At 42.1% G+C, this 27,623-nt stretch overlaps 1 protein-coding gene across 13 annotated transcripts in view; it reads right to left on the bottom strand.

Moving 5' to 3' along the window:
* Positions 1–641: 641 nt before the first annotated feature.
* MTSS1 (MTSS1, I-BAR domain containing) overlaps positions 642–27,623 on the bottom strand; it is a 129,123-nt gene continuing 102,141 nt past the window's right edge. For 3 of the 13 annotated variants that reach the window (XM_017746056.1, XM_017746058.1, XM_017746064.1), the window contains 9 exons: positions 23,160–23,317; positions 19,683–19,790; positions 18,629–18,726; positions 16,432–16,642; positions 8,683–8,802; positions 7,493–7,687; positions 5,253–5,417; positions 4,737–4,899; positions 642–3,555 (listed from right to left, as the gene is read on the bottom strand). In XM_017746056.1, the coding sequence (XP_017601545.1) occupies positions 2,864–3,555; positions 4,737–4,899; positions 5,253–5,417; positions 7,493–7,687; positions 8,683–8,802; positions 16,432–16,642; positions 18,629–18,726; positions 19,683–19,790; positions 23,160–23,317 (1,910 nt within the window). In that variant the 3' untranslated portion in view covers positions 642–2,863. The remainder of the gene's footprint in view (positions 3,556–4,736; positions 4,900–5,252; positions 5,418–7,492; positions 7,688–8,682; positions 8,803–16,431; positions 16,643–18,628; positions 18,727–19,682; positions 19,791–23,159; positions 23,318–27,623) is intronic. The other 10 variants (XM_017746062.1, XM_008642607.2, XM_017746060.1 and 7 more) reach the window with 8 other exon arrangements.

Here is a 27,623-nt window from a genome sequence, read left to right as displayed (position 1 = left end):
GGAAGCTTCTCGCAGCTTCTCAGAGAAGCCACCCCTGTAGCCCCCAGCTACCTAAACCTGGCCTCATAAACCCAGGGCAGTGACAAATGGAAACCTTTAGACAAAAATGCAATCATTGCAGCAGCAAGCAAATAAACGGAGCTATTGTATGGCAGCTCCAAGAGGGAGCAGTATCTCCCCCCTCTGCCTTCAATGCTGAGAAAGCTGAAAGTCTTCAGTCACCTGGGGAACTGTGGGAGATGGTGCTGGTGTTGTGCTTGATATATTCTGGCTGTAGCACGAGCAGTGTTGACAGCAGCAATTTTCCTCCTCTGGCCTAAGGAACTGTGGTCCAGCACTGAGGTAGATGCACAAAAATGCAGTTACCAGTGCTTCCTGGCCAGGTAACAGCGAGGTGCAGGGAAATGTCATCAGTTACTATTTAATGGGAATTTCCATCGTTAGCAGTGCACTTCTGCTCCACTGCTACCCTGCTGGTGCCCATCAGTAAAACACAGCTATATGCAATTTTATTTACTTGCTTTTTAATTCTCTCTTGCTTCTATTACACACAGATGAAACCTGCATGATCTTGAGATGTCTGATGAAGGCCACCATTGATATCCAATGCTCTGGAAGCAGAAAGTCTTTAAGAAGCAAAATACAGAAGTTTTTCAGCAGTTCTTTATTTATAATGTAGGCTTAAGCAATCATTACAATGTAGAAGGGAGACACACTTACAGCAATTATTTATACCAGTTTAGAACAAAAAACTGCACAGGGAGAGATCAACTCTCAGTACAAACTAGCAACTAAACCACAATAATTTACCATTAGAAACATTTTATTTTTCAGCTGTGACACTGCTTTTACAATATGCAAAAACACAAACAATAGAACTATCCAAAGTGTTTTGTCACATTCTTTCTACATTGAATTTGGCAACATTTTATATTAAATTTTACTGATTATACTAACGTTTAAGAACTAAACAAGTGAAAAGCTGTACTTGGGTACAGTTACATCCATTTATTTCAAAGGTTTAAATAACACTTTTAACTATTGAGATTATCTCCTAGCGGTTTTTGTTTATGCAAAAACCATCTCAAAGCCTCATTTGCACAATGCATCAGCTACTGTATCAAGATTGGTGGGCTACACCACAGGCACTACTGTTTATTATATTCTGTAATAAGGAGCTTGTTTTTCAAAGAAAGGTTTAATATTTTCTAAGGATCATGCTTTTTTTTTTCTTTTTGCTTTTAAGCCATAACAAAAAAAAAAGTTTAGCAAGCACAGCAGTGTAAAATGTCATATAGAACACAGTGACTACACAGTTACTAGAAGTTTCACATCCAATGCAGTTATGTATTAAAGGATAAGAGGTCATGTAGCCAAGTCTGGAGCCAACAGAAATCTGCAGTGTGTGGTAGAAACCAGCCCCTTATGTGTGTTATTTGGTGCATTTTTAGACAATCCTGGATCCACAAGTCTGGTGTCCCTCCACATGTGGGTCTGCAGTAGGTGGGCAGACAGCATCCTTCTGGACTGTGTGATTGGAACACGTGTCATGCCAAGGGGTCTGCACATTCCTGTCAGCTTTAGGAGACGGGTATTGCAGCAACAATTTACTTTAAGGAAAAAATCCAACTCTTAATGATTCTATCAATAGCGTGCCAAAAAACATTACTTAAAAGTACAAAAAAAGATTACAGTGATCAGACTCCCGGTATTATCAAAAAACCAGTATCTCCCCCCACCCCCCACCCACCCCTCACCCCTTTCTTTTCTGTTTTTAAGAAAAGCCAATCAACTGCCATTTAAAAGAAGTTAAGAAAAACAAGCCCCTGTATTGGAAAGAAACATTCGCAGTTTATTGGATCACAAGCTGGTTTCATCGGTCAAATTTTTAAGTGTTTTCTCAAAATAGTTGGGCTTTCTAAGGTGCCCAGCCTGCTGGGCACAGTCAGAAAAAGGCATTTTGATAACATCTAAGAACTCCCTGCTTGCATTTTAAGAACGTTTTCACATTTATAACTGCCTTAAGCCTGTTGTCCTTGTTTGCATTCAGCGGAAGGATGAGTGGAACAAAACGTGAAGGTGGAAGAACCAAGCCTACACAGTTAAGGCTGCATGCATGTGACTGAGAGTTGGTGCTGTGCAGTCAAAAAAGAAATGTGGAAAAACCCAGTTTTTAAAACACCCTACAGAAACAAAACACTGCAATCCAATATGGCTTATTCTGATATCCTACTAGGCTACTTTTGTGCAACAGCATCTGCTATTTTGATGGCATCTCCCTCCCCCCACTACCCCCAATAACTCTACTGACTGCAGGTTTCTTCCTTGCATTATATATTGCTTTATTGTCAATTTTTATTCCTGCTTTTCAAACTTTTTTTTAATACTTAAATGAGGATCTGTTCCATATCGCTTGACTTAAACTGTAGTAAGTCCCATTGTTCTATTTTTTAATCTCACTATTACAAGGCGCACTACAAAAGCTTGCAAAAAAGCCAAATTTTCATTAAATCCCTTTGCTGAAGTTAACTACTCGACATTTTTTTTTCTCCTATGATTTAAAACTTTACAAAGAGAGTTATAAAAAAGGTAAATGGGATTTGGCACCTTCAGAAAAAATTAAAAGTGTAACTTAGATCAAAAAAATGCAGAAACAAAATCATTGATATTTACAAATTAAAACACCACTGAAGATTATGTCTTACTATGCTCTTTCATTTGTTTTCTCTTTCGGAGTACTTTCAGACTGTCTGTTACCGAGTATCTTAAAAAAATCATTGATTACAGATTGGAATGGATAGAGACAGATTAGTTTTCTCACAGTTCCTTCTCGGTGTTCAGCAGTCTGGCAGCTCCTCTGCTCCTAGGAAATACGAGGTGCTGAGCGATCATTCGTGGTCGTCTTCTTCAGCTTGACCCCGCGCCGGATGGCGTTGAGCATATCCTCCCCCTGTGGGACATCGCCGGGGCTCAGCTCACTGGGCTCCAGCTCCCCCTGCCCCGCGGGTGCCAGGCTGCCGACCCCATCCCGCTCGCTCTCCTCCCCCTCGCTCTCGGGGCCCGCCTGCCTCTGCTCCTCGGCAGCACCCAGTTTCTGGCCTGGCGCCGGAGGGTTGACAGACGCTTGCCCGCTCCATGAGGGCATGCTGGTGACACCTTGCCCACCATCTCCTGCTGCTGGAGATTCCGGATTTTGCTCGGGACACTCTTCTGTGCCAGCAAGGGCACCAGGCAGCCCCCCTGGTATGTCAGGGACAGTTGGTGTTTTGACAGGAATCACCGGTGTCTTGATGGGAATCGGGCCTCCGCCGATGGTCCCGCGCCGGACGGAAGGCTTGGTCGAAGGGGTCCGTCGGATGGTGGCGACGCCCGGGGTGACGATGACTGGTCCCAGTGTGGTTGGCAGACCTGCAGTGGAAGCAGGACGCTTGGTTTGAAACATTCTGCGATAGGACTGGCTAATGTCACTGTTTCTTGGGATGGTGGAAGATTTGTCAAACTCCTGTTGTTCTGCCTCCTGGTCACCACTCACAGAGAAATAATCATAGTCTGAAACTGATGCCAAAAGACAGAGTTAGGATCAAGTTGGAGCAGACAGCTGAGTCACATCGGTAAGTCTGAAGTATGTACAGATAACCTAAAATCCTGGGAGTCCATAAGAATTAAGGGAGTTTCCACCTTCAGAAGGAAGAAAGTCCGAGGTTCTGTGACCAAGATTTGAGGACTGCGTGGTTGAAGGCATCACAGCAGACCAATCCTACAGCTGCAGGGGGCCCATGGCTCTTGTGAAAGAGAATGAGCTCAATATTTGTCATCAATGTGAAGATACCAAAACTGGCATCCTACAAGCCATATGCCATGACTTGTAGATAGGAACACTTGAAAAATGTACTTTAGATTAGGTGAGTGGGTTCAGGGGACCATGTACCAGTGATTTCAGCAGCAAATCTGCTTATTTTGTAAACAAAGTAAAACCCAGCTGTCAGCTCTGAAAACTCAGCCTCAGCTTTAGTAATTGCACTGGGTTCCTTCCTCTCCACCTAAGTGCTGAGCCAAGCTTGGCCCACCACAAGCCCTGCTGCCTCCTGTGACTGCAGAACACAACCACCCCAGCTGAGCAAACAAGGCTTGAACTGCAAATACCAAACTTGGTCCCTCCCAGCTTGCTGCTGGTTCTGAAACAGGGTACAAAACCCAACACCTCATTGCAGCTTCCCAGATATGCCCAAGTTGAAGTCTCCAATGGATTCTTTTTCCAATTACAAAGTTTCTGCTTAGGCAGGAAATAAAACATCACCAAGGGAAACCAAGAGCAGACTGAGAGTGCTGATGGAACACAGCAAAGCTTGTGAGTGTGTATTTGCTGAGACAATAGCTCAGAAAGGACCCAAGAAGTACTGGATGCAATACCAGTGTCATTTATAATTCCAGGATGATGCCTTGAGAGCCTAAGGTATCAGGACCCTCTTTAAAATGGTGGCCTCCTTAAGGTGAAACTCATTGGAGTGATGCACACAAAAATACAATTGTTCAGTACACTACACAGCAATGCAGATTTCTACGTAGTTAAAAAATCCAGGCTGCATTCCAAGCTGGAAAAAGCTTCCCAACAGCAATGCCAGTCTTCCTCCCCAGCTGACTACAAAGCCAGCAAGCAATAGCTGCTCCTTGGCACCATGGTGTGAATGTGGCCAGGGTGGGAATGTTCTAAAAAGGAACATCTCCTGGATGCATACCTTGAGATGGAATCGTGTCCTCTGAACAGCACGGAGTTGTTGTCTGGGTGCTGTAGCCACTGGAGCACTGCAAGGAATCCCGACTGCTCCTCTGGGTGTCCAACTGCAGCCCTCGGGACAGAGCGAGCGCCAGCTCCTCGCAGGCCTCCATCTCCTCACCCTGCTGCTTACACACAGGAAAGAGACTTGTTACACCTGCAAGGGTCAGTCACCTTCACCCACTTTTAGCTGTCTCTCCTCCCCAGCAGAGCTTGTCACCATCATAATCCAACAGGACTGTGCCCGACCATTTACTTGGGCTTAGGAACAGATGCTTCTTTGGAGTCCATTGCTCTATAAAAGTCAATACCCAATGGTGCATTCCCTCCTGCCCACATGATTCCCACTGACCACAGCACCACCACACCAGTAGCACTTCCCAGATGAACACAACATAAAGTGCATCAGAAGTACTGGCAGGAGACAGCATGGCCATCTCCTTTACACCAAACAGCGTGTTTGAAATGAGAGCTTCACCCGTGTGGCAGCTGACACCGTCATGCTCCGAGGCCTCTGGGTGTCCTCGGGGGGCGCGGGGGGTCCGCTCTGAGCTGCTCCATTGAGATCTGGCTCACACTTTTCTTTGCGACGTTGCAATGTGTTCACCATGGGCTGATCGTACGGGCCTGGCTTGGCCCAGTCCTAAGGAAATGAGCTTGTTAGGGACAGCTTTCATCAGGAACTGTGCTTTAATTACAGGCAAAACTATGCAAAAGGGCAATTTTAATGCAACAGATCGTGTATCAAACTGGATATGCCTTTCTGAATAAGGCGAGAAATAAATTAATTTTGAAGATATTAAAAATCTGCACTTATTAAACCTATTTCCTTTATTAAAAGGAATCTACATTTCCCATTCTACCCAAGCATTCTTATATGAAGGTATTTAACATTTTGATACTATAGGTTATCTAAATGAAATTCCATGGTGTTAAAGCCTATATTTTCAGAATTTCAAGCACAAAAATCACTGTCACACAGCAGAAGATATGCATAAATGTCCAATCAGTGATGTAACTGTTCCAGATGTACACAGGTTCTAGTATTATGTGCTGTTACAGATGTCCTCAGTTCTGAAAAATTAGGCTTGAACAGATTTTTCATACACATTAGTGGAGCAAGTTACTCTGAGTAATCTCTCAGTTTACTTACTAATTGAAGTCTAGTTTATAATGATAATCTGTACTGCACAAAGACTAACCTCACTCTGAATTACTGGTGCTAAATTTGAAACAGAAATTCCTCAGGCCCTGAGGGCTGTATTCACTAGGGGCTCTATTAAGGAAAATCCTGAGGGTGTCTAGAACCCACACACTGCACACAAAGAGCTGGACTGATCTGTGACCTGTGCTGGGATGCAGAACCAGTGCTAAGCAGCAGCTCCCCCAGTGCCAGCTGCTTCAGGGGCAATCCCAGTCCTAAAACAGTTTTCCTTCACTGAGACAAAGGCTGCTTTAAAAATGAAAGAAAAAATTTGTACATGAGAATGGGCCCCACACCCTCCCAGCTGCCTGCTGGGCAGCCTCCCATAGCCTTCTGATAGACAATTAATGACGGGCTAAAACCACACTGTGGGCTCTTGATGTGTCTCAGTCCAAGGAACGAGAAGTGCAAGGCAGTTGAACTGACATACCCCCTTGTACGGACAGGTATTTTGGTTTTTTTAACACATATGAAACTCTGCTTTGCCTTGACAACTGTGTCTCTGCTCTAAGTGTTTTGCTGTGAAATATATTGGGAAAGTGCTTCTAACAGAGACACAACAAATGACTCTGAAGCCCCAGGACCACTGTGGCCACCCTGTGTGTGTGTACCGCAACAGTCTCCAGCTGCTGGAGAGAGAGATTAGGGGGATCTGTAACAAGGTATCTCAATTCAGACATATATACATGGGTCCCGTGGTGCATAAGCAGTATTATATAACCATCCACAGGCACTTAAAATCTGCACAGCTACGGCTGACTGCACATCAGCCTTGCTGAAGATGCAAAGCAACAGACAAGAAGACCTTTTCCCTTGCTCTAGGGCAGAGTCTCCCAGGGGAACCTCCTGGCAGGGATGAACTTTGAGGCTCTAGTAGAGCAGACGTGTTCTGATGCCAAGTAAGATCCCTGCAGATCCAGCTGGAGCAACTGGAAGATGTTACTGCACTCTTTTTTGGTGGTCTCCCCAAGAGAGCAAAACGAGCTGGGTGAGCACTTCTAGTCTGTGGCAGTAAATCATCAGTCACCACTTGGGTTCACCTGGTGCTGAGCACCTTCTTAAACCACTCCAGCTGGATCTAGGAGATTGTGCCTGCCTATAGCCATGGGCCCAGCCACAGGGAGAAGGTTGGGGCGTCCAATGTATGGTCCTACTAAGACAACTGGATGCCCCTCCCTGCTCAAGTGAGTGCTTTGATAGTGCTAAATAAGCTCTTTTCCCCCTGAACAGAGCACAAGAGTGCTTTCACCAGTGTTCCCAATCTAAACTATTCCTTCCTACCTAGGTGTTGTCAGCTTTGGTATCTTTTAATTGGTGCCAGAACACACAAGGTCATTCAGAAATACCCACAACCGGATTTTAGGTCTGATTTTCACCATGCAGTGCCCATTCAGAGTGATACCAAACAGAGCAAATCAACCAGTAATTACATGGACTGAAAGGGAGCAACAACTGCCGTGTGCATGCTGTTGGTATGAGAAGGTGAGGACTGCCGCAACAAAAGGAACACAAACCTTCCAGCTAGGGATCTTAGATGATGGTAACATGCCTGGCCCAATGGTGTAATAATGAACGTAGTCTGGAAGGAGGGCTGAGGGAGCCCGAGTCCACGCGCGGGAGACAGGCGGGAAATGAGGGAAAGGACCTGCACCAACTGAAGCTACGGATGGGTCACTTGATAAACTACAGTGATAAAACCCATTAGACAACTGGAAATGAAACAAATAAAAACAAAAACAGAGAAATTAATATAAACAGAATGAATACGAAAATACACTGTGACTGATGTTCTAGGGAGAAAATCTCTATCTTAAAACAAAAGAAAGGAAGCTCTTCAATTCACTGCGAATAAAAACCAGAAAATTGATACAACGTTTGGTTCAGAAGTGAGATTGCCTGAAAATTGTTATCTATAACAAATTTCAGGCATCAATCTAGCGGTCATTGTTTCCAGGCTGAGCAGCTTTGCCTTCTGTCCATGAAAGCAGCACACTGTGAAAAAGCCTTTGTAATTTAGGTACCCTGCAGACTGCTGAAATAAAACCAGAACTTTTCCAATCCTGAAGGCATTTGCATTAGTGGTATTTAGTCTGTGTAGCTGGACAGAGGGGAAAAGCATACAGCCTTCAAACATGACGTGTTCTGGCTGTGTGATGATATGGAAGAAAAAAAACAACTAAAACCAACAGCAAGGATTTATCAGATGAGAAAGGAGACTGCTATCACTTCCTCCCCCAATTCAGTGTATCCCATGTAATTTGTTCCAACCATGTGTATTTTGCTTTCCTTTTTGGCCAAAAAACAACCTCCCATTACTCAGTGTAATGTGTGCTACCTAAGGGGAGAGAGGGGAGAAGCCACAAACAGCACAACCTGGGGAAGGTGCTTTTTGTCAGGCAAACAGCTGGGTCTGGGCAGCATTCCACAATCTCTCTGAGTAGAAAAAGTGGAGAATGAGCTTTTCTTAGAAAATTACTTCTGTAAAATGCCCAATTTGTAGCTTCTCCTAGTAGCTAGTTTAAAGGCAATTGTGGTTTTTATTCAAACAGATTAATTTCCAAGGGAGTGTGCAACAGTTCCTATTCTCATCTTCACCAAGAGGAATCCTGACTGCAACCCATGCACAGTTTTTTTTTGTCCAAATGTTGCAGAGTTTGGATAATGAGCTAATAGGTTTGTACGTCTTGGAGATGAAGTTTTTCACCTTATCTGTGGAGGCCCAAGCCCCCATGGTGGAGCCTGAGCTGACTGAGGTGGGGGAACTGCACTCGCTCACTGACTGGCAGGTTTCAGAGGCTTCTGAAGAGGCAGAGCTGGACGAATTCTGCAGCATAAAACAGCACCGCAACGCAGGGAAAGGTATACACAAGCCACCAGAAAAGAAAAAAAAAATCACAAACAAAAAGACAAAAAGCACATACACAGAGACACACAGGAGAGAGGGAAGGATGAGAAAAGCAAAGGGTTAGGATTTAAAAATCAATTAGAAACTGCTCAAAACTATTGCTAATGTTCAGGAAATCTACGAAAAAAAATAAGCCATTTGTTTAATGCGAGAACTTGCCACACTACTTAGGAATGAGGGAATTGAGGCAGTGATCTCAACTCCTCATTACAATTTCAGTGTCTCAATTCTGCTGCTGTCTCAGAGCGAGAAGCTGGGGGAGCTTAGGGCACCTGTGGTCCAAACATGCAATGTACTGAGACAACTGATTTATACAGAAAAGCAGATCATCAGTATGTCAAAGACACAAACTTTAGATTTAAAACATGGAGTAGCAAATGTCACTTATATTCACAAGTTCTCATATATTCTGATCTGCCAAGTGCTTGTGAAAAGCTCGTCTGAGTTCAAGTATTATGGAACAGAGAAAGAAGTGATACTTACCAAAACTGGAGGTTTCCAAAGTGCATGACCTGTATGCATGTGCCTCTGCAGGTAGGATGCATACACCAAAAGCACTCTGACTAAAACCCTCCTACCCAGCAGCCAGCAGGAAGGCACATGCACTCTGCTGAGTGCAGAAGTGGTGACATGTGCTTGCCACCTGCTTTCTCCTAGCAGCAGAGACAGAAAATACCAGGGGCTTCGATGGAGAGTGAAGGAAAATGCAGGACATAAAATGTCCACTGAACACATCAAACATTTTGCTCCTATCTAGGAACTTCTCCAATTTTCAGTGCACACCTTTATGTACCTTTGCTGCTGCCAGACCTCTACAACAGCATCTAATCCAACTACACAAAGGCCAAGTGGAATAACCACATGGACCATTTTACCAGCTACAATGCTCTTCCACATCTCCCCCTTGGAAGTGGCATCCTACTCTGTAGGGATGTGCATCCAGGTCTCATCGAGACCTTGGAAATGGTCAAGAATACTGGCCAAGTTGTCAGCGCAGTACTGAGCTCTGTTCACTGTCAGAAATTCAATAGTAGCAAGACCAATTCACCGTTTAGTACCCAAGGACCTGTGAAACAAGTCTATCCAAGGTGTTTTATGACAGCAGAGAGAATGTGCTCTTTTATCAAGTTTGTGTAGCAAAGACAGAGATTTCAAGGAATAACATGTTGAAAAGGAAGGGAAATCTCACCTGAAATAAAATTTCACGAGTTAACCTTAGGTAAAATCTGGGGTGAGTTTGCAATGGAAGGACAGCTGGATATGAGGCAGTGCAGAGAAGCAAATACTCCTAACACCCACAAATTGTCTCACTGCTCACCAGGAGCTACATATGGGTAATGTACAGCCAAGCTGCCTGAGTAAAAGGAGATGTAGGTCTCGCAGGACAGAACACTGTCACCATAAGGATTTTGGTGAAGAGTACTGGGGCAGCTGAGAAGTCAACATGGTATCAGCATCTTGAGCTTACTGATAAACTGATTTAAGTGAAATTTTTCAAAGGCTGTTAAAATTTTTTAAAGCATGTAGAGTGACAGAGTATTTTATATAAATAACACTGATCCCACCCTATGCTGACATGAGATCAGATCTGCAGGTGACCTGTCAAACATGTTTAGGGTACAAGTATGTCACCTAACAAGGCTTATATTCAAAGTGCAGTAAGAGTTGAGGTAAAGGTAAGAACAGAGGGAACAGCAACAAATGACACATGGCTGTTAAGGAGAGCACTGAAAGTGGGGTACCTGATGAGGCAGTGGCTTGATATCTAGAGGAACTTGTCACATTCTTGATTTATCCAAGTCCTTTTACAGGAGAAAAGCCTCTAAAAATAACAATACTGACAAAGATGAGCTGCAGAGGACTGCCATCAGACATAAGCAAGGTGCACTAAATGGAGATGAGACTATTGCCTCTGTCCCTAGAGAAAAATTCATTATAGAAAACTAGCTTTTACACTAAATTCCAGAGTTCTGCCTGACATTCCAGGTACCTCAGCAAAAGAAGCCTCATGAGAATACTCACACTAGTGTTATGGTCTGGCCAGGAAAAAACCAAGAGAGAAAAATGTAATTACAGAAAATGCTGTCTGAAACCTCCTACTTACGGCTCAAATGACCCTCCTGGGTCTGCATACTCTGCACATGGCAGGACGGACAGTTAAGGGTCTGAGTTCCAAGCATGGCATCTCCCATGCTACCTTGTTTTCTACAGATGCCCCAAGGGCGACAACTAAGAACTTGGGAGTTTGCATCTAATACACTATTTGTGTCTACAAGACAGAAATTTCACAAGATTGTGTCAAGTAATGGTAGAAATAGCTCACAGATGGGGTTTATTACCAAGATGCATGTAGCAAATAGATAAAAAAGGTCAAAAATGCAGATTCTAAAGATGCAAAGAATTGTTCCATTTACTTGGTGTACGGGGAAAAAAACACTGGAATTGATGAACTTATTTTTGCAATAAAGTGACTCCTCCAAAGCAAAAGAAGATGACAAAAAGGACTCTCCCATTAATTCAGTGTGTCCATTTTCAGCAAGAAAAGCTAGAAAAAGGCGGAACCAAGATGTCATGGGGAAAACATCCTGAAAGGTGAAGGAAATGCAAGAGGTCATGGTACAGAAACAGGCTCTCCTTGTCTTCAGACACTTGCAAAGCACAGAGAAAGGGAACCCCTGGTCTTGCTACAAAAGGATTCCAACAGCGAGAAAACAATGGAGAGGGAGGCAGAAGAAACTGAACTCCTGAAGGAAAAGCATAAGGAAAACATGACTGGCAGCAGGTCAAAGGATGCTTGGATCAGACTGGAGAGGCAGTCCTGAATGGCTGGACCCAGGTGTGGGAAGCACAGACCACCCATCACTTCTTAGCATAAAGTACATGAGGGAGTGAAAACAGAAACTGCACAGCTACTGCTTGGACAAAGAATCCTTAGACTGTGCAGTGCTTGTTCTAGATGCACATTCCCTGGCACAACCTCTCCTGGGACCACACACACAGAGCAGAGCAATTTCTGCTCTACAGAGTAATTTCTACAAATTCTGCAATTTCCCCACCCCATGGTGAGAGAAATTTGACAAGCAGATGTTTTCAACTTGTTTTAGTAGATTCCTTTTTAAAAATTTTGTTTGAATAGTTTTTAAAATCAGTTCTTCCACTTTAGCCATTTTTTTCCCACAGCTGAAATAATGGCAGTCCTGCTCTGTTCTAAAACCATCTCTTCTGCGAAAAGCTTAAAGTTAACACTATAAAGCTAAAACTGTGCTTTGCAGTGACAAGCAGTGCCCCAAATGTACATTTGTACAAGTGCAGCTTGGTGTCTGGTCTCTCAGATGAGCCATGGCTTGGTCTTGGATAGTGGCCTGCTACTTGGTGTGGTATGCATGAGTTCCAGCAGGGATATAAAAGATTTTTTGGGCTACTGGACTGTACAATTACATTTTCCATCTGCTGTCCAACTAACCTATAAAAGGACCATGGTTATCTTGGATTACTTGCATCTTTTGTTTGCTATGTTTTCCATTCAAACATAGCACTGCTTTCTTAACCCTCTCCCTTTCTCAAATAGGAGAAAGAGCTTCCTGGACAAGGGTTTCCAGGGAGACCAAATCCTAATGATGAGCATGGTCCAATGTCCCTCTAGAGTCACTGGAAGATGGTCTCAGCTACTTTTCAAAAAGCTCTGGGTAGTAACTCAAGGTCACCTCCTCAAATTGTCTCATTTCCAGGAATCTGTCTCTACTGACCCTTCTTTCTAGTCAGGGACAAACTGTGGGGAAACAACTTGGAATTTTAGGAGAAACTAATATCTGGTGGTAACTTACAGATGCATTTCAGTTTGGAGTTGATTTTGGTTTTTGTTCTGTTTGTTTGCTTTTGGTGGGGTTTTTTTTAATTTGTTTGTTTTTGGGAGTGGTTTTTTTAAGGTCTGATCTGGAAGCATTTCTTAATTTAAATGGGAAACAGAATAGCTGTAACAATTTATTTCCCCTATTCTAACTTGCAGCTATTTCAAGCAATGGAATCTCCTCAAAAGCAAAATTTTTCCAGCTTTATAACCTGTACATGCAGAAGCAACTTCACACTCAGTTTCCCCCTACTTCACTGTTTAGTGAAAGTGCTTTCCAGAGCATTCTAACAATACTAATCTCTCTGCTGTCTGACAGCACATCTACTTTTTTATCTTCACCTGCTTCTTTGTCTCCCTTTGGTTTCATCTCCATGAAGTCACAAGCAGCCTATAAAATCCAACTGTTCACTTCAAATCCAGCGGATCCTACTACTATCATCCCCAGAATCAAACATCACTATACTACTATCACATCATTTGATCACAGATACTCCCAGGCCTCAGTTTGTCTACTACACAGGGCATGAGTGGGTTTAGCAGCACCAGTCACATCCAGCATCCATCCAAAAGCCACTCTGTGCTCCCAGCAGGTCTGTCAGAAGGGCTTTGCATGAGGTCACTGCGTGCCAAGGGCAATGTTGGCCATGGCTGACCTTACATCTGGCACTTAAAGAAACTGCTCCACTCCTGAAAGAGACCTGTGATGCTTTTCCAGCTGTTCAGCTAAGCCCAAATGTCCCTCTTTAATTATGATTAAAGCCTTTTACAGTGACCTTCCCACAGGTACAGCCACATGCTACAGGATAACACTTTTATTCCCAGCAATGCTGCAGAAAGGTGATCCTCACACACCAGTGAAAGGGCAGAGTCTGTTTTTATAACTGCTTTTTTTCCTATCTTCTATGCAAAGTGTGATACTTGTAAAGACTTACTACTCTTACTAACAACTACAGGCTGGAAAGCAGTCTTCATTTTGTCAGAGATCTCTCCTCTGGTATAGTCTGTATCTTGTTTCAATCGCCAGTTACTCTTTGTTTGAGATTCCCACCAACTCCCCACCCCCCAATACGTGATTTTGAGGAAATTCAGTTTAATTTTCAGTAACGCTTGTCTAAAATGTAGGTGAGCTTATATATGTAATAGCTTCACATAGCTCATATACTCACATTCCTATAATATGGGAATTTTACATAGCCCCCTTCTACTTTTTTTTTTCTAGAATTCATTATTAAACAAAAAGGGCTTTGTTGATCCAGCATATGCCACAGCATGTAGCTAGGAAACATCATCAAAGTGTCCACCTGCACAAGATATACAGCTTTTAATTTCCTTTGTTGGTTCCAGAGCTTGCTTTTCTGTCTCCTCAGTGTCACTACTAGAAACAACAACATCAGTGTTTGAGACAGAGCAGCAGCCTCCTCCCCACCCAGCACCGATGCTCCAAGCACAGCCCCACAGGGAGATCTGTCAGTTGGTTAGAGACACACAACACGGGGTAACGCTGCCTACTGAACAGCTGCTGGTCAGCTCACAGTCACAGTTATCTGTCAGCACAACACACACAATTTACTTAGTGCTGAACATAGAAAGCAAGACACTTAAGCAAAGATGAAGCGGCCAGGCAATGATCTGTTACCTTTTCCTCTGCATAAAGGTAAACAGAACCAGAGACATACAGAGCACATACCCATTTGTTATACCAACACACTACACTTGTCACACTGCTGCAGCCTTCCACAGCTCATGAATAGCTCAAGTGATGCTGGGATCAGTTTGCAACCTTATGGACAGCTTCTAAAATGAAGTGAAAGCATATGAACTTAGCTGGTGTAAATCAGCATGACTCCCATCAACTTTCAGGATGTTCTGCCACCTGATACCAGCCTAAGTTCTCTCCTCTGCTTAACAAGGGAATTTGCAAAGAGAGGTGTTGGTTTTTTTCATGCTAAGAGCAATTGCAAAGTTACATCCTTGTCTGCAAACACAGCATCATCATGTGGATTACTGCCCTTTTATGCAGTGAATATTATGAAAACCAAAGATGATGCTAGCACGTGTAACTGATGTATCTATCTTAAAAGTCAACTTCCTTACCTTGTTACTATTCCAGTTTATTATTGCTCATTTACTTTTTTGCATTTCACTTAGGTTAGCCATAGCCAATCTAAACAAAACATTCATTTTATTAGTGTGCACAAAGTTCTTCAGGATGTAATCTATAAAAAAAGCTGATGTGTCCAGACTGGGGACAGAAAAGGTATCATTTGAAAAGAAAGCATTTCTATTAAAATGAGTAAAGTAAATGTATTTAAAAACCATTGAACTTCCCTTGAGAATGTGTTCCAAGCCTAAATGAACCAGTGTTGTTTTGGATGATACCTTAAAAATTTCTCTAAGGGTACTACTTATTAAATGTTCTGCAGAAGGCAAGGATCTGTGTGCTATCAAAGGTGGTCTAGGGTAGTTTACACGGGCAGGTGACACTTGATAACCACTAACACTTGCTGACTATGAGGATTAACACTCCCCAACCATGCCTACAGAACTACCTACTCTCTAACATGTGAAAAGGAGTGCAACTACATTTTAAAAGTAAAAGACAATCTTCTCCAGTGACCTCAGGGTGTATTAAAGTGAGTAACACCCAGGACATTAGGTTCACTTCAGTTTGCAGCTAAGATTTTCAAAGGGATTTATAATGTGAGAAGGCAATTCAGCCTTGTTTAAAAATATTACAGTCGCTGTGTGATTTCTTAAAAAAAAAAAAAAAGCAGCAAAGAGAATTCAGGTGCTGGAAGATACAGGCCATGGAGCATTGCAAACCTCTGCCTGCAGATGGCCAGCGAGTTTTTAGAGGAACGATGTAATGAACAAATAGAGTGGCAATTTCCTTCTGCAGACCCAAAAATGCTCAGGAGAAGTTTTGCTTATATTTGTAGTGAAATCCTCTTAGTTTGACTGGCTTCAGGATGTTATCATATATTACTATACAAATACTCCTTTCTTGTGAGTTCCAAAAAGAATTAAGAACACCTCTCATTTTCATGCAGAAACCTTATTTCTGCAAGGTGCTTAACTGAGAGTCCAAAATGCAAGTCTATCCATAGAAATGGGTGTCATAAAAAATGGCAAAACCAATTCCATATGATAATGCTGGTAGCATTTAGAGTATCCCAGATCCTCTGCAGGGGAGGAATGAAGTTAAGTCTCTCTGACGCCAAAGCCACCAGTATCAGTACTATGGCTGTCAAAAGGCTGTTCTGACATCAGTATGTCCCCATTAAAGAGCAAAGAGCCACCAGATATTAACCACTTGCAACCTGTGCAGCATATTAAGTGGTAATCTCAGTGGGTAAAGTGAATATTATTCCCTCCTACAAGGTGGGACTTCTTGCCCTTTGTTGCCTGTATTTATCTAAAAGTTAGGCATCGAGGCTCCCTCCAGGGCCAGAGAGAAAACTACATCATCCAAGAGTGACTCATCCCTTTCTTCAGTGCTAACTGCAAAAGCAGCGTAAATCACTCCTGCTAGAGGCCCAGCTTTTGGATAAATGAAATGCACTGAGACAAACCTTACCCTCAATGTTTAAACTGACTCCAAGGTACCACAAAACCACATCAGATCCTGTTTCTGAAAGGTGAGCCAAGTTACAGAGTCCAGCTCACACTCAGGTTTTTGTTCTCATGCTTGCACGTACCTGGTTAGGTGCTTCTGGTGGCATGGGGGATGGCGATTTGGACTGGAAAGCATCCTGGGACATGAATCCAGAATCATGGGAGGACACACTGGACAGCCTCATGGGTGCCTGCTGAGGCAGATTGGAGCTGCGATAGCGATAGTGTGAACTAGGTGAGTGCGAGTGCGAGCCACTGGACCGGGAATCACTACTGTTAACGCTGTTCAGACTGCTGTGAGAGACAAAAGGAACAGAGAAAGGAAAGGGGAGAGGAAAAGACACAAGGGAGGGGTGGGGAGAGACCCATATACAGTACAATTAACATTCCACATGTCTCTAGCAACAGGCAGCATAAACCAGAAAAGAAAAATGTTGACAAATTAAAAAAATATATATATATGCACATATATATCAGTAAAGAACCATAAGCAGCTGCAGTATCCCTGGCGACCAGAGAGAAAATGGCATTTTATCTTCAGTGTCACTCAAATGATCAAATCTTAATCACTTAGACTTCAAACTCAGGCTAGGGATGAAGGAATCACTACATGCCCTCCCTACGATTCGCACAGCACTTGCTCAAAAACTGTCTGCTGATGGTTCTCTCCTGTTCCTGACTTACATTTGGCCCAGATATCCAATGTGATTTCTAGCAGGAGGACCAAAGACACTGGAGTGCATCTAAAAGTCTGCCTCTAGACATGCTGCTGGAGACAGCCAGCAGGACAAAGTGTGAGACTTCTGAAAGTATCACCAACCCCCCACACTTCAGAGTACCTGGGACTCATTTTGCTCACTTGAAGGCTTCCTACCAGATAAAAACATGTGACAGCACACAGAATGAAGCCAAGCTGCTGGGTATGGAGCTTTAGTTAATAGGACAACCATAGAATTAAACCCCCAAATTAATAACCATGAAAAAAAACCAATGTGATTTTTCAAAGAAAGAGATTGATTTTTAATCCTCAGAATCCATTCATGACAGTAAGGACATGCCAGCCACACTGTGGGAGCTTTTGGAATCTCCTGCCGGGGTGGCTGAGCAGGACTAGCAGGATGCACCAACCTGAAGGCAGCTTCCTGCTCCATTGGCAGGAGCCTGGCCTGAGGGATGGCTCTGAAGGATACATGGGTAAGGCCTGCACCTCCTGTACACAAATGGCACATACAAAGGAGATGCACAAGGAAGCGTGGAGCAGAGGAAGAGGAGCTCTGCTGTATTTTACCCACACACACCAGTCTGTGCCATACAGGTTTTTACCATACGAAAAGATTAAATTGATTAGGAAGACATGATGAATTTTTGAGGTATTTTTTGCCATTTTCTTTTACAGCTTCAGGATATTGCATCTTTAAGCCTGTGCTCATTGCTCTAAATATGCACATTTTCACATATATATATATATAAAAGTTCTGACTTTTTTATATATATCTGCATGCAGAGACAAGTAGGTACATGGAACTTGTGTTCACTTGCTCTGACATGCTGTAGGTAACTTTGCTCATACACAGGGAACCTGTAGTACATTATTCATAAAGCAAACTGAAAGGTAATCATTTGAGAGCAGCTAGAGACGTGTTGAGCAGAATACACAACAGGGCATCTTCCTTTTCAGTAAAAGGAAAGAGTAAATGTAGACACCAGGATATGGGGGCAACATGCTAATAAACTGTTTTTATGAGAGAAAACAGTTTTTACAGAGAAAGCACAGACAGAATCCAGTGTTTCAACATATTTCAGGACAGCATTAGACAGCATTAAACAGTCAAAAAAACTTGTATCAAAAAAGCATTTCCATCTACCAGACTGATAGGGCAATTGCCAAGGATGTTTTCCCTTTCTAACAGTTTAACTTACTGACTAGTAACAGCTACTTAGAATAATCTAAAAAGCCATCACATGAAAAACAGAAAAGGAAATTATGAATGAACAATCTCAGAGTTTAGATCAGTACAGTCTGCTCGTTGACCCAAAATGGATTCAAGAGAACTGAATCAAAAGCATCTTCGAGTTGTTTTGAGTTCAAAAGTTGTTCAGTCATGCCCATCCTTTTTAATATTCCCAGCACACACTTAAATGAATAAAGACCATGAGGGACTGTTTCAGTAAGACTTGTTATTTAAGATTTAAGAATGTATACAAATCCGTATCACAGTCTGAACCTGCCTCCCTTTGCCCCCAAACAGGTTAAAAACCAGGTATTACCAATTGACTTACCTGCAAACACTAGATTTTCTGGACATGGTAGTACTGGGAGAGGATGGAGGAGTCTGGTAAGACCAGCTGTAATCAGAACCTTTCAAATCTAAAATTACCTGATGAAAGATAATCAATAGCATCAAGGATGTGGAAATATTTTCCCTCTATTAATAGAAAGCATCTGTTTGTCATACAACATTCATCCTTGCTACAAACGATCAGTGCCAATTGACTCAATCTCAGTTCTCTCGCAAAATTACGCTGTATCACACTGGAGAGTCGGTTTCATCCTTGGCCCTCCTGGTACTACGATAATTCAATACTAAGCCTTCTGCCACCACAGAGGGAAAGTTCAGGTTTGAATGGAAAAAAATCTTTAAAAAGTAAATTGGAGATTTATTTTTTGCATTAAGGAAGTTTTTCTGGTTTTTGTCTGTTTTGTTTGTTTTGACTTAAAAAATTATTACAGCCTTTGAGTTGAAGTACTGTAACATTTTAAACAATTAATTGAAGATCTAGTATTCAACCACAACACTTTGCACTTCTAGGTCAATGACAAGGTGATTAAAGTATGACAAAAAAGCTGAGTTCACACAGCAGGGTTGGAGAAAAATGTCCTATTTGGATTCATTTAATGACACACATTTTCCTATCCATTTTAAGGACAGCATGGAAAAATGCTCATATGTCAGACTCCATCAAGCTACACAACCCCACCAATTTTGTGACTACAAAAAGACAGGGATGCTCAAACGTAGGACAAGGAGATGACACTCATTTCTCATACACTCTCCGCAGAAATCAGGCATCCTCATACCCTTCAGAGTGTTACTGCTACCACTTCATTCTGGTCTCACCAAGTATTTCAGGGGCACTCAGCCCCTAAACACAAATTTTCAAAACAAAATGGTTTTTAAAAAATTGCTCATGTTAAAAATGACCTTGCTGCAGTAAAGCTTCTACAAAACATCACATTAAGCCACTAAACACTAGTAGTCAATATTCCTCACAACACAAAAGGAAAAGTGGTGCAAGCCACAAATAAAATGTTTGCCAGGTAACAAGAGCTAACCTGTTCACTCGAGGATGGCAATTTGTGTGGATCCATGGTGAGACTTTTCAGGTCATCTGATATGGTTTGTAAATGGGTTATTTCTCCTAACATTGATATTTCTTCTTCCTGAAAAGAAAAAATGAGCAAGGCTAACCAGAGCCTTGGTTTTAAAAATCAGACCTGTAACACAATGTATGACCTTTTTCATTTTGCTGATGACTGGGGAGATGCCCAGTGGAGCTGCTTTTTCTTTGCATATTAAGAAATTACAAAAGTTTGAAATATTAATTTAGGATTCTGTAACTACTTTAAGATTGCTATAAATTCTGAGGCCCAGAAATTTTTTCTCTTATTAACAAGATAAGTAAGTCTCAGCCTTCTTTTTGTGACATCTTCAGAAAAAGTGTCAGTTTTGCTGCACTTGACAAATATGTATCTCTTCTATGTATACTCACTAACGTGCCCTAACAATTTTAAGCTTGAGTGTAAACAGGGGTTAAATTCATAGTTTTTGATAAAGTTAAAGGAATTATACAGGTACAGAGCATTAATACAGAGATTGATTTTGGATCAAATTATATCGACAGCTAACTCAGATGATGATTTCTGCACTGTAAACTACCACAGTAATTCCTTAGTTACCATTTCTTCCAGGTCCTCTGAGTCTGGAATCCACCTCCTCCTGCTCAGCCATGACTTTCCTACTTCTCTAACTATGGTTTTCTGTTGAGACTGATGCTCTTTGTAAACAAGCACTGGGAACATTTTCCCAGTACACTGGTGACCCTTCAGAAATGCACCTCGCTTGTGCAGAGCCACGAATAATTCCTTGTCAGGCTTCAGACAACCTGAGATGATGAAAATTTACTCAAACCTTTCCAACGAGCTGAAAAACAGTCATGTAGAAGGAAAGGAGCTATCAGAAAACTGCATGGAAGCAGCCTGCAATTTGTCAGGTAATGTCATTATATACACAGGGGAGGTCTTGAAACATTTATCAGTCCTAGCACTGGAGTAGGAGTAAGAAGGATTTATATTAAAATGTGATGTTAGAAGAAAAACAGTGGAAAAAACTGCATTTGCAATGTCTCAGGCTGGAATGCATAGAGAACACAAACTGACTTCAGTCTTTGTGCCCATTGTTTACCCGTCAGTCACCTTGAAGGTATTCAGTGTTTCCCATTGCTGAATTACTCCGAGTGCCTACACGAAAGGTCCCAACTCTCACCACTTGCTAGACAGAGACACAGGCTAAATTTTGGCTCTAGAAACTCATTCCTAAGACACAATGAGATGCTCTCTTCAGAGGCTTTTGGCCACTTATCTAATCTGTGAATTGTACTGACTGAAAACGAAGAGCTCTTACGATCACAGGGCGCAGCATCGAGATGAAAGCACAGAATCGACCACGCTCCTCGATCAGAGCCTTTCTGACAGCTTGCTTCTCGGTTTCTTCAAGCAGCAGGTACTTATCATTGACATCTTGTAAAGCACTATCCAGCTGGGGCTGAATGTCACCCCGTCCTGTATGCAGGAAACAATCAAGAGTACATTTTGTCAAAACTGTGCCTCTCCACAGAAGATGACATTATTTTCAGCCAGCACTGCTGCTGGATTGTGCTTCTGCAATTCAAATCTTAACCAGCATTTTCCCTTAATTCAAATTAGTAAGGATTCCCCCCCCAATTAAATCAAGCATTTCAAAGCATTTATTACTTCTCCTTTTACACAGAATAGAAATCCAGCTCAATTCAAAAGGTTTCAACAAGCCAAAGACAGCATTTTAAGTAAGGACTTTCTCAAAGCATTAGCTGTAGAAACTCTTCACATCCTCCTTGCTGAAAATCAACATCTTACTAACTGGGAGAGTATTAATCACTCACCCAGATGTGTTCCTCTTCCTTCTTGCATTTGTGCTTAACAAGGTCCTAATGAGAATTTTGTGGAGCCACTAAATGAATGAATCAATCTCCTATACAAGATGCTATTAAGGACATGTTACTGATCATTGGACCACTGAGTCCAGTACTCTGCACAAACCAACTGCTGAAACAGTTTTCTTCATTCCAGAGTCCAACTAAACCAAACCTCTCAACACAGGTTATTAATATATATATATATAAATGTCCAATATATGTCAATGGAAATAATAAAATTTCAGTGTTTTGAAATTAAAAAGCTTCACTGTGCTAATTACAGTCAACTCATAATACCAAAACTTTCTGTGACAGCTAAGTAACCTTATTCTGCATTGACTGCTTACACTGCATCATGCCAAAAAAAATATTCCTCTAGGAATGAAGAGCTGCTGCTTAGACATACTAAAACCAATAATGTTGCAGTTGCAAGATGTTTTCATGCAGCTTACGCCCCTAAATATTTTAAAGGACCTCAGTTGTATAAATTTGTTGCAAATCTCCCAGAAATCCCATCACATGCAATTTAACTACCAGGAAGATAACACTGAAAAAATGGTGGGTGAGTTACAAGCAGCTACCCAAAATCAATCTTTTTGGACAATAACCTTTCTGCATGGAGAATTTAAAGCTATGAGCAAGAGGAAGAAAAATGTCTCTTGATGTGTGTAGTACACAATGCAGATGACTCAATGTCAGGGTTACAAAGGAAAAACCTTTGCCTTACTATCACATGTATTTCCTTAATACTCCAGAGCAAGGCAAAGCCATCACCTCCCCTGCACAGCCAAGAGCCGCAGAAAAAGAGAGCAGTGATGGAAGCAAAGAGAATCACGCTGGCTTAGTGGCATTACAGGCTGGATATACCCAAATCTCCTCTGTACAGAGTTAGACACAGTCGAGATAAAACTGCACTGACACCCACATGCAGAGCTCTACACTGGATTCTGGAAGAATCACATGCAGTGCAACATGGACACGGCCACCGCCAAGGCCACTGGTACCAAACTTCCAGCAGTGTCTGATCCTGCAGATCAGTCTGGCTGCTCTAATGTGGTCATAAAACTGTTTGGAAGTAAATAATTTTAAGAATAACAGACTCTGAAGGTCCAGTCATCTGCCTCCTCCATCAAAATTAGCATCTACCAGAAACAAGTTATAGGAGAGCCTTGAGGTCTTGTGCCTTTTTGTCTGCCACCCTCAGGAGACAAACTGGGCCTTCCTGCTTCAAGGCCATTCTGTACATTTCAGGCCCTCCCCACACTCTGCCACATCAGATGCAGTGGTTAAACATTTTACTTCTCTGGAGTTCTTCTTTCAAATACTTTAACTGACTTCAGTCTTTGTGCCCATTGTTTACCCGTCAGTCACCTTGAAGGTATTCAGTGTTTCCCATTGCTGAATTACTCCGAGTGCCTACACGAAAGGTCCCAACTCTCACCACTTGCTAGACAGAGACACAGGCTAAATTTTGGCTCTAGAAACTCATTCCTAAGACACAATGAGATGCTCTCTTCAGAGGCTTTTGGCCACTTATCTAATCTGTGAATTGTACTGACTGAAAACGAAGAGCTCTTACGATCACAGGGCGCAGCATCGAGATGAAAGCACAGAATCGACCACGCTCCTCGATCAGAGCCTTTCTGACAGCTTGCTTCTCGGTTTCTTCAAGCAGCAGGTACTTATCATTGACATCTTGTAAAGCACTATCCAGCTGGGGCTGAATGTCACCCCGTCCTGTATGCAGGAAACAATCAAGAGTACATTTTGTCAAAACTGTGCCTCTCCACAGAAGATGACATTATTTTCAGCCAGCACTGCTGCTGGATTGTGCTTCTGCAATTCAAATCTTAACCAGCATTTTCCCTTAATTCAAATTAGTAAGGATTCCCCCCCCAATTAAATCAAGCATTTCAAAGCATTTATTACTTCTCCTTTTACACAGAATAGAAATCCAGCTCAATTCAAAAGGTTTCAACAAGCCAAAGACAGCATTTTAAGTAAGGACTTTCTCAAAGCATTAGCTGTAGAAACTCTTCACATCCTCCTTGCTGAAAATCAACATCTTACTAACTGGGAGAGTATTAATCACTCACCCAGATGTGTTCCTCTTCCTTCTTGCATTTGTGCTTAACAAGGTCCTAATGAGAATTTTGTGGAGCCACTAAATGAATGAATCAATCTCCTATACAAGATGCTATTAAGGACATGTTACTGATCATTGGACCACTGAGTCCAGTACTCTGCACAAACCAACTGCTGAAACAGTTTTCTTCATTCCAGAGTCCAACTAAACCAAACCTCTCAACACAGGTTATTAATATATATATATATAAATGTCCAATATATGTCAATGGAAATAATAAAATTTCAGTGTTTTGAAATTAAAAAGCTTCACTGTGCTAATTACAGTCAACTCATAATACCAAAACTTTCTGTGACAGCTAAGTAACCTTATTCTGCATTGACTGCTTACACTGCATCATGCCAAAAAAAATATTCCTCTAGGAATGAAGAGCTGCTGCTTAGACATACTAAAACCAATAATGTTGCAGTTGCAAGATGTTTTCATGCAGCTTACGCCCCTAAATATTTTAAAGGACCTCAGTTGTATAAATTTGTTGCAAATCTCCCAGAAATCCCATCACATGCAATTTAACTACCAGGAAGATAACACTGAAAAAATGGTGGGTGAGTTACAAGCAGCTACCCAAAATCAATCTTTTTGGACAATAACCTTTCTGCATGGAGAATTTAAAGCTATGAGCAAGAGGAAGAAAAATGTCTCTTGATGTGTGTAGTACACAATGCAGATGACTCAATGTCAGGGTTACAAAGGAAAAACCTTTGCCTTACTATCACATGTATTTCCTTAATACTCCAGAGCAAGGCAAAGCCATCACCTCCCCTGCACAGCCAAGAGCCGCAGAAAAAGAGAGCAGTGATGGAAGCAAAGAGAATCACGCTGGCTTAGTGGCATTACAGGCTGGATATACCCAAATCTCCTCTGTACAGAGTTAGACACAGTCGAGATAAAACTGCACTGACACCCACATGCAGAGCTCTACACTGGATTCTGGAAGAATCACATGCAGTGCAACATGGACACGGCCACCGCCAAGGCCACTGGTACCAAACTTCCAGCAGTGTCTGATCCTGCAGATCAGTCTGGCTGCTCTAATGTGGTCATAAAACTGTTTGGAAGTAAATAATTTTAAGAATAACAGACTCTGAAGGTCCAGTCATCTGCCTCCTCCATCAAAATTAGCATCTACCAGAAACAAGTTATAGGAGAGCCTTGAGGTCTTGTGCCTTTTTGTCTGCCACCCTCAGGAGACAAACTGGGCCTTCCTGCTTCAAGGCCATTCTGTACATTTCAGGCCCTCCCCACACTCTGCCACATCAGATGCAGTAGTTAAACATTTTACTTCTCTGGAGTTCTTCTTTCAAATACTTTATGAGATAGAAACTTGCATCATTGCTCAGCCCCTTTTTGAGTGCTGCCTGGAACTACAGTGGGTAAAATAATCTCCTGTTGTTCAAGCCTAGATACTGGCTCACTACCATGGATGTACCAAATGCAAACTATATTAGCTGCAAACTAAATCACATACTCATTAGTTCAGCACTGGAGAACTGCTATAAACATTCAGCTGCTCCACCATACGATCATGCACATAATGCAATAAATCCTTGTTAAATGCATTTGCCTATGCAGTGAGAGAACACACACTTTAAAAGCAACTGGACTCCATTGACAAAGTGGGTTCAATTACAGTGAGTTTTGGTACTTTATGTAGACCTCAGAACACCACATCTTGGACCAGAGAAACAAGAGCAGCCAAAACCTGGGGCAAGAATAAAACACATTTGCACCTGTGTAATCCACTCAATTCAACAAAGTTATGAGGATAAGGTTCAGGGCTGCTATTTTAACCCTTTGGCCAAAGCAAGTGTAAAACTGCACCACTCTCCAGCATCCTCTGTACCTCTACAAAATTCCCATTTTACTTCTTCCAGTGAGTCAGTACAGTAACAGACACACCACCTCCTCACCAGTATTTTCACAGACCCGTTTTTATACTCAGGGGCATTGGGGTAGTCTGTGAAAACACAGAAGCTGTCTTGGGTATAATTCAGAGCAGGAAACAAGCTCAGGTGAATCATTTAGATGAGGCTCTGAAGTCAGATGTTTACAGATGAATACAGCTCTCTCCTGGTGACTTCTCATAACTCATCTTTTAGGAGGAGGAAAGCTTTATCAACATCCTTTGAAAGCTCCACAATGCAGACATCAATCTAGCAAATTGTTTGAAAGTAGGCATAGCTCTTCCCACTCCCTGAATCACCAGCTGCACTCACCTCAGGAATTTGAGGGATGAGAACTCTCTGTCAGTTTCTTTTGCTAAGCAGAGCAGAGCATAACCCCCCTCGACAGCACTGCTACACCCAGAGAACACCAAAGGTGTGAAGGCCAACTGCTGACCACCTTTCCACCTCAGCCACCTTGGGTCTCCACTGATTTGAATCTGCTACTTATCTCAGAAGGGAATATTGACCACGGGAGAGCAATGCAGTTCTTTTCCCCTTGAACCATAAGGAGAAGGTTAATTGGCCAAGGCAGTATTTCTGATTGCAGCATTTTTGCTGTGCTCGTAAGGCACATTTTCATAAGGAACATCAGCAAGTGATTATTTCCTCCAGCCCACATTCTCTGGCCTTTAGGTTATATATTCCAAAACACTTCCAAACCAACACAACTACTACAATGATATAAGATAGTTCCAGAACAATCTTATCATGGAGCAGCTGTAAAAGTGCACCTGGAAGGACACTCCTACTCCAGCTGCAGGCAGGTTTGAGTGACCCACCACAGCAATCAGCAACAGCTGACTGATGTCAAAAGCATCCATTGTAGTCACAGGTCGCTGGTCTGCAACCAGCCAGACATGAACAGGATGTAGGGATGGTTCTGCAGAGCATGTCTGGCTGCACCCAGAACAAGTCAACAATCTGAACACTGAAAAGGAATTCAAATCCAGCCTTTCTCAAAGTGGAGCTCTGGTGATGTAGAAAGGAGCAGAAATGCAAGATCAGAAGTTGTGGACTGAATTCTCCAACAGCACCCATGCTCCAACAGCCTGGTGACCTGCTGTTGGATACAGGCAAGTGAGAGCTAATCATGTGCAGGGAGCTGAACTGCTTCCCATCAAAAATAACATGAATCTGCTGCTACTTCAAGGACAGGCTTATTAATATGTTACCCTCAGAGCAGGTGCTTTACATCATTACCATGACATGCAAGGGCTTTAAAGGACCAACATGCAATAGAATTTGCATTTTAATTTTACAGTGTTTTGCGTGAATCCTGGCTGAAAGCCTCATACAATTCCTTAAATAACTATTGTTCAAACAGAACTTTAGTAAAGGAAAAATATTAGGGGAAAAAGGAAAAGGCAAATCTAATTTTCAACCCTATTTCATGCCTGTATTTTAAAAGACAATGTAAACTAGCAAAACTCTCAGCAACACCAAAGTAGAATAATTTTTAAATTCTCTCTGTGCAACTCAGACTGGTGAAGCTATTGTTGTTATTGACAATGCAGTGCAGCAAATATTGGTGAAATTACTATTTTCCATATTCTCACATAAAGACTTTTTTAAGCATCTGCACAGAACTTGAATATTCAATACTGGACACTTGACAGTGGCAGAATTTACACTGTATGAGACAATGCTGAGTACACCTCTACTTGTACAAACCAAAGCAGGCTCCGAGTCAGTCATTCCCAAACCACCTTCCTTACAAGAGCACACCTGCTTCAGCTGCCAGGATGAACAACTCCTTTAAGCTCTGCATAGTAAAGCTAACAAATTAACTGATATGGATTTGTGCTGAGAACAGAAGAATTCTGCCACCATTTATGGAAAGGTGAAAAACCTCATAACTGGGATTTAACTTCTGACTCCTTCAGAAACCAAATCTGAGCCTTTCTGTTGGCTACTGGAGATCTGAGTCAGCTGCTCATGTTCGAAAGTACAA

Source organism: Corvus brachyrhynchos, unplaced genomic scaffold (assembly GCF_000691975.1).
Source record: "Corvus brachyrhynchos isolate BGI_N302 unplaced genomic scaffold, ASM69197v1 scaffold28, whole genome shotgun sequence".
NCBI lineage: Eukaryota > Metazoa > Chordata > Aves > Passeriformes > Corvidae > Corvus > Corvus brachyrhynchos.
The sequence above is the reverse complement of the archived record's forward strand: the minus strand, read 5'-3'. Positions and strand labels throughout refer to the sequence as shown.